General features: G+C 41.3%; 1 protein-coding gene across 1 annotated transcript; it reads right to left on the bottom strand.

The window, feature by feature from the left end:
* Positions 1-7,130: 7,130 nt before the first annotated feature.
* On the bottom strand, positions 7,131-7,793 carry LOC140009932 (uncharacterized). Its single transcript, XM_072056278.1, has one exon. It carries the CDS (start codon positions 7,791-7,793, stop codon positions 7,131-7,133), a length of 663 nt encoding a protein of 220 aa, XP_071912379.1.
* Between the last annotated feature and the right edge of the window lie 334 nt (positions 7,794-8,127).

The following is an 8,127-nucleotide window of genomic DNA, read 5'->3' as shown; positions in this document are numbered from 1 at the left end:
AAACTTTTGAAAAAAATTAGGAGGCATCCCATCTATAGCAGGAGCTTTATCAGGACTCATAGAGAAAAGGGCTGCTTTAATTTCTAACACATCAACAGGTTTCGTAAGTTTATCATTCATAGTCCCTGAGATAGTGTGTGGTATACCATTTAACATTTCCTGCATGTCACCTCAGAAGCTTCGAAAAGTTTAGTGTAGTAATATGCAATTTCAGTGCCTAGCTCCTCTTCATTTGTCGTCCAACTCCCATTCTCCCTCTGGATATGGGTTATTCTATTCATCCTCCTTCTATCTTTGACACAAGTATGGAAGAACTTTGTATTTTTGTCCCCTTCCTTCAGCCATTGCAACCTAGCCTTTTGGCTCTAATACATTTCTTCCTCTCTGTAAGCCTCTCTTAAGCTACTTTTTAGAATTTTCCCCCGCTCCTTCTTGTCACTTATATCACATTCTTTGAGCTCCTGCAACTGTCCCTTGATCCTATCAATCTTAAGCTTGGAATTTCCTTGAACCTTATTTCTCCACTTTAGTAAGGCTGTTCTACACAATTTGATCTTTTGGGTTACTTTATACATCCTAGACCTCTCGTTTCCTTGTTTCCAAGCCTGTTCCACAACCTCATAAATCTCTTGATGTTGAAGCCATCTCTTATCAAAATAAAACCTTTTCCTCCTCCTAGCTTGGGATGGTTTAGTGTCAAACGGTAGTATACTGTGGTCTGAAGCATAGGAGTCCCAATGTTGATAGCTAGCCTGCTGAAAGAGTTGGTACCAAGAAAAGCTACACAAGCCTCTATCCAGACGCTGTTTAATCTCACCTTCCCCCTCCCAATTGTTACACCAAGTCCATGGATGACCCTCAAACCCAATCTCTAGGAGCTGATTGTGATTAATGAAGTCTTTAAAATGCTTGAAGCTACCTCCTTCCCTCCTATTCCCTCCCCACTTTTCAGCATTTGATACAATATCATTAAAGTCACCTGCTATTAGCCACTTATCACCCCAAAGATGCTTCCTGGAATGGATTACTTTCCATTGTTGTTTACGAATTTGATCATCATAGCTTGCATAAATCCCTATAAACCACCACTCACTCCTATTCTCGTTATCCTTAATGTGAGCTTCAATGGTAAAAGCTGTACACAGAACTTGCTTAATCCTTACCTCCGCCTTCCACATAAGTGCCATACCTCCTGCCTTATTCATGGACTCCACAATTTGAATCTCATCAAACTTCAAAATATTTTTTACTTTTCCTAGATAATTACTCCTATTCTTAGTTTCACACAAAAACACCATACTTGGAGAGGAAAGGTTGTTCACCTCTCTCAGCTGGAGAATTGTCAAAGGGCTCCCCACACCTTGACAATTCCACACCAGCACTCTCATTTATTCGTTGGGGTCTCATTTGGGTTGGACCCCTCCCCCTCAGTTTCCATTCTTATTGTCAATCCACTTAACCCAATTTTGGTCCTCTTGCCACTTTGAATGCTAACTTCATCAGTTTCGATTTCCATTTCATCCACTTCACCTTTTCTTTTGCCTGCTTTTCTCCCCCTAAGAGAGTCTGATTTAGTCCCTTGAAGAGACTGTTTTGGTTTCTTGGGGGATTTCAAGGCTCTTAGGATTCGTCTGTTCTGCCTCCCTATGGCCTCAGTCATCTTTTGTTCCAGCAAAGGTGGTATACTCGCTGACTCCAATCTTTGCCTGATGTCTTGTACGTGGCCAAGTTTGGAAAGCTGAACCATCATAGTACCACATCCTACTTCCATCATCAATACATCAAAACTCCCTACTTCCTTTTCTCCAGTCGCAGACTGCTTCTTCTCCCCTACACTCCCATCTTGTTCCTTTATTAGTGCATGTCTTTCACTGAGTTCATGATGAATCTGACCTCCTGTACCTTCACCTATAACATTTGCATCAAGTGCAGTCAATTGATTAGCAGGGAGACTAGTAAGTTCACTTAGTTCTCTCCTCTGAATCTGCCCATTGGCACCATCACCTCTAACATTCTCAGCCTGGACAGTTGATGTACTAACTGGGTGACTAAGATGCTCATTTAAACCTCTACTCTGTTCTCCCGGATGTTGACCTTCTTGGTCATGAATGTTACTAGCATCTCCTAGCTGTCTAATAGTATTACTGGTCCCCTGTGAGTGGTCCTTCTTTTCACCATTCTGAACCTCATTACCCCCTTTATCCTTCCATATGCCATCTTGAGTTTCCAATGCTGTTTCTGTGGGTTATACACTATGCTTTTGTTTCTCTTGTGCGGATATCCTCAAATTTCCACTCCGCAACCATGGACCGTACTGATTATCCTTTTTTCCTCCACCTGAAGCGCCTGGCTTGGAACAGGTCCTTTCACTATGGCCTATGATTCCACAATTATAGCAAAAGTTTGGACACCGCTCGTATTTGAAGCTTGCTGATACGAATCTCGTTGGTGAGAAGATTCGCGACCCAAGATCACTTGTTGGATTTGACTTCGAACGCAAGAAACGGTAGCAGCGGAAACCCTATGACCCCTCTAATCCTCGTGACTACGAACTTGTTGATATTATCTCAATCCGTAATCAGACGAATTAGCGAACCTCAGGCAAGTGTAGAAGGCGCCACAATTCAAGTGTGGTTCTTGAATTGATAAGCGAAACAAGAACACTAGAGTAAAACTCTAAGTTGTTCAAGGGTTGCTCGAAAGCTATGGAGAAAATTCTCACACTAGGTTTTTTTGATAAAAGTGTCTATCTGAAATTATCAAAGTTTGGCTATTTATAGCCTTACAAAGAAGCAAACCTAATCTAAGTTGGAAACAATGCAAGTTTCCTTATTCGATTTGACAACTAAACTAATGACTCACTAATCATAGTTAAGGCTAACTAATGGACAGCTTATAATCGACCCAATGAAGGCTTTAAGCTGGCCCAACATAACCCAATAAAAGCTAATTAACCAACTTAAGTAATAGTGAGCCTAGACTCTATAAATCGGATCCAACTCAGCATGAGGTCTTGGACCGAACTTATTCCTACCAAATAAAATAGAAATCTAAAAAATAAACTACTAAACTATTGCTAAAAGATTCATTCTCTTGCAGCCCGAAACATGGCCCATAAGCGGCTCATATTTCGTATCATTCCCCTCCTCTTGAAAAAGATTTGTCCTCAAATTGTGGTTGGAAATGAATGGTACTAACAAGAGTTGGCAGGATGAAACCTCAAATCTCCACATATTGGCTCTCTTAGAATGAATAATACTTGCATACGTCATGATTATTATAATTCGGTGCACATGTCTCTTGGTCAGCTTGAAAATGCTCACAATCAGCCATGGAAAACTCAAGGCTTTACTCCAACGACTCCTTGAGGATAATGCATATAGCTTCAGTTCCATGATGCAAGGTAAAATGTATGGTTCATTGGCAGCAAGCTCACATCCTCTTGGATCCTCCATAATGCAACTGACAAACTGAAGAATACTTTGAACATGATCGACTTCATTAGATTGATCATCACTTGGGACACTTGTCGCAAAATGGTAAGGAGGCAAAGGACAAAATTCAAGTCCAAGAACCCCCTTTGAAACTTCATTACTCCTCCCAACAAGCAAAGCAGGCTCATGGGTGAAGTTGAATATCAATAGATAGTAAAGGGATACAACACTTAAGATGCAAACTCCATGAAAATTATGATATTCACCAATGGATATAGGGATAGAACATGCCATGATCAACTCAATCTCTCCTTGCTTAACCTGCATAAAAGAAGAAAAGCTAAACATAACAAAGGTAAGTTCGTTAGAAAAATAAGCCCTCGCATTGTCTCCCAAAGTCAGCGCACTTTTTCCCTTGTTTTCCTTCTCAACTAGCTCATGACAACTAACTTGTGTTGATGGGACTTCAAGGTTTTCAATCTCAAGTTTATTGCTAGCATTCGTAGATATTTCTTTAATCAATGGCGGACTAGAAGGAACATCTTTACCACCATTGGTTGACACATGAGTAAGTTGCTCAAAATATGAATGCAGCACTTGGCTAATTTCTCCCATCATAGAGTCAAATAATTCTTTATTCCGGCTTCGGAAATCAGCCTTTGATTCACAAGGCTTTGATTCAATTCGAGAATTCATGACTCGATTGTCGCAACACTCCTTAGATGATGCTCGTTTGCTTGATGAAGACCTTGGCTTAGATGCTCGACGCAAACTCCTTTGCTCCTCCTCATACTCATAACAAGTACGCTTATATCTTTCATATACACACAAGGCACGAAAATGATCCATTTCCTCCTGAAGTGGATGAAACTCATGTTGTGAATGCTCGGAGATTGAATGCGTGGAACTAGAGTACTTGGACATAGTTCGCTTGGAACCCCTCCTCTTAAGAGGCTCGTTCTCTAAGAATTCTTGATGATATGAATGAGATGCAACTCCACGAGGCATGGTTAAGTGACCTGCAAAATTGGTTAGCAGAGAAAAGAAATTTCTCACAACACACAAGCTCACGTGTATGCGCTCGTCTCTCGTGTTTTCACTCTAATTTTTCTCACCAAAGATTTTCTCACAGCCCCTTGCAAACCTTGAAGAAAGTAGAATTCCTCAAGTGCCCAAGATTAGGCCTAAAAAGCAAGTTCACGCTAGAATTTGAGGTTTGTAAGAGTGGAGATTCTCTTGGAAAATAAAATTAGGACACAAAGAATGGAGTGGTAGAATATATTCAAGAGTAAGAATCAGAAAAAGACTTGACTCAAAGCTACAAAAAATATTAAGAAAGATACTCAAAGACTCAACGGACAAGGAAGTAGTCCTTTGCTTTGCTGGATTTTCTTGGAATGTTTACGGCCTTGGGTTCGACTGGTGATTTTATGAGGTTTTGGTTCCGTGTGATTGCTCAAGGGTGGGACGTGTTAGCCCTTGATAGCAATAGGTATCTGTTCACAAGTGTTGTAGCCGAGGGGAAACAAGTGCTAGTGGGCGGTGGCCTTGCTTAGGAAACTGGTTTGTAGTGCTAGTGGGCGGTGGTGTTTGGTTCGTAGTGCTAGTGGGCGGTGGTGTTTGGTTTGTAGTGCGGCTGGCTGGGGCTGTTTGGGGCCTGTTGTTGTGCAGAGGTGCGGTTGAAATTTCAAGGTATCAATATGGGTAGGTGGGGCTACAAATCATGAAGCAATAAGAAGCGAAACCCCTTTGGATTTAGAAATTGATTAGGATTGGAAGTCCTCCAGCGGCTGTTCCTCTTTCTCCTTTTTTTTTGTTATCTTTCATTTTCTAGACGTTCAGCCGACCATGTTCCTCTTCCCAAGTGCTCTAGGATTGCACCATAACCAAGATACAAACGTTCCTCTAGCTACTATGTCCTTTTTTTTTTTCTACAGCAACAACTTCGGATGAACGAAGGTTCGGGTTATCAATTTCCTTCCCAGGTCTGTGTTGAGTTTGTCCAGGCCTGTTGTGGTAGGTTGTCGCAATTGGCTAGGCTAGGTTCGGTAACAAACTGATCAGGTACAACTCCAGGTATCAACTAGCCGTCAACAACCAAGATTAGTAATCCACACAAAAAGAATGTCCAGCAGGAGCCTCAGGAAGTTTGCGGCAATTTCCAGATTTCAAGGTGCCGAGAATCCCTTCAAGAACTCCAAGAAATCAAGAAGTTTGCCCACGAAATTCAAGAGCAAGGCACCACTACTTCCCTAGATAACAAAAAAATCGGCAAAGGTTCAAGACAGATTTAGAAACAACCCATACACAGCAAATAGATACGAACAGAATTTGACAACTTCAAGAGTTGCTCTTCATGGCTTGGAAGAGAGCAGCGAGCAGAATTTTTGTTTGTGTGTGTTTTTCTTTTTTTTTAAGCTCAGGTTGGGCTTAACCTCGAGAACGAGAAGATATCCAGTTGCTGAACAATTATCATGCACAAGCACTGAGGCGACAACTTGGACAGATTTATCAGTGATAGTGCAGCAAGACAGAATTTCCTATCGATTCAATACTTTGTGCGACTTGGAAACATGACCATTCAGCACCGACTGACTCTTTAACCTACTGGAACCAAGCGGTGGGAACAACACAGCAAGACACGGGCAGATTACTCACAAGACTCAATAGAAATTTGGCAATAACGAGACACGGATAGATTGACCAAGCTTCAATAGAAACACCAATAAGGGCGCGACTCTAGGAACACCAGCGGTGTTGTCTTGTTTTGTTTCTTTTCTTTTTTTTTTTCTTTTGTTAACGAAAGCTGGGATCACACACCACCAAACCGAATACAAGACAATTGACTCCCAGCAAATTCCAGAAGTCACACGACACCAAGGACAGACTCCACAACACGATGACCAGAATTGAAGAGAAACAAGGAAGACTTGCGGCAGTTTGCAGTTGTGCGAACAGAATTTGGAATTTTTTTTAGCTAATAAGATAGATACCAAGACACGAATTACGACAGAAAAAAAAAGGTAAAACGATGTTACCAACAAGCTAGCTTTGATACCAGCTGATACGAATCTCGTTGGTGAGAAGATTCGCGACCCAAGATCACTTGTTGGATTTGACTTCGAACGCAAGAAACGGTAGCAGCGGAAACCCTACGACCCCTCTAATCTCCGTGACTATGAACTTGTTGATATTATCTCAACCCGTAATCAGATGAATTAGCGAACCTCAGGCAAGTGTAGAAGGTGCCACAATTCAAGTGTGGTTCTTGAATTGATAAGCCAGACAAGAACACTAGAGTAAAACTCTAAGTTGTTCAAGGGTTGTTCGAAAACTATGGAGAAAATTCTCACACTAGGTTTTTTTGATAAAAGTGTCTACCTGAAATTATCAAAGCTTGGCTATTTATAGCTTTACAAAGAAGCAAACCTAATCTAAGTTGGAAACAATGCAAGTTTCCTTATTCGATTTGACAACTAAACTAATGACTCACTAATCATAGTTAAGACTAGCTAATGGACAGCTTATAATCGACCCAATGAAGGCTTTAAACTGGCCCAACATAACCCAATAAAAGCTAATTAACCAACTTAAGTAATAGTGAGCCTAGACTTTATAAATCGAATCCAACTCAACATGAGGTCTTGGACCGAACTTATTCCTACCAAATAAAATAGAAATCTAAAAAATAAACTACTAAACTATTGCTAAAAGATTCATTCTCCTGCAGCCCGAAACATGGCCCATAAGCGGCCCATATTTCGTATCACTTGCCCACTTAGTAACATCCCCCACCTTTACAATCGTCCCTCGCAGCAGAGGTTTACTTATGTTGACCATAACGAGAAGCTTCAAATGTCTGCCTTCCTTTCCCCCAGTCTGGGGAATTATAACATCTCTCACGTGATGAAATATTGAGCCTATTTTCTTACCTGCCTCTTTGGAAATCCAATGAACCGGTAAATTCCAAACCTGAATCCAAAGTGGTGCCAAGCAAAATACCCTTTCATCATCCTCTATCCCTTCATACCAGTTATTCAGAACCAGCATTTGATTATCTAGTATCCATGGCCCTCCCTGTAGGATCCGCTCTCTGTCACTTTCAAAAGGCAAGATAAACTGGAACATGTTCAGTCCTAACTCCACCACTCTTAATTGTTTTGGGTATCCCCATGCAGTGGTTACAAAGTTCTTCACCCCAGTGTAGTTTGAAGCTCTCTCACCCATTATCTTTTCTATCAAGCTGATTTTACACTCTTGGATTCCACCCCCTATCTCCTCAGTACCCAAGCTAGTTGCTTGAAGTTCGGTGCTAGAAAGATCGAAATTCTGCATGATCTCAGCAAGTTCATCCGCCATTGTGACACCAGTGACTATTGGTATACCACACACTAACCTTAAAGACTCGAAAAACTTACTCCTCAACCCAAGAGAGACCAGATCTACACTATCTACCAGAGACACCTAATGAAAATGGCTAAAACAAACAAAACAGAGACACAAGGCTAGTACAAGAAGTAATGGCCATGACCTTACCTGTCGTAGCTTGGTTAGAGTTGACTGGAGCCTTTTGGCTTGAGTTCAGAACATCATTTAGAGCAGCTCTTCCCCAACTCCTGAGCTATAAGTAATACGCAACTGGTTACTTGTTCGTAGGGACTTTTGAGCTATTATCTCTCTCTCTCTCCCTCTT

Source organism: Coffea arabica, chromosome 6e (assembly GCF_036785885.1).
Source record: "Coffea arabica cultivar ET-39 chromosome 6e, Coffea Arabica ET-39 HiFi, whole genome shotgun sequence".
NCBI lineage: Eukaryota > Viridiplantae > Streptophyta > Magnoliopsida > Gentianales > Rubiaceae > Coffea > Coffea arabica.
This window is presented reverse-complemented; position numbering and strand designations above follow the sequence as displayed.

Coding starts and splice junctions, on each gene's coding strand:
- LOC140009932 (XM_072056278.1), bottom strand. CDS start 7,793: ATGGCGGATGAACTTGCTGAGATCATGCAGAATTTCGATCTTTCTAGC.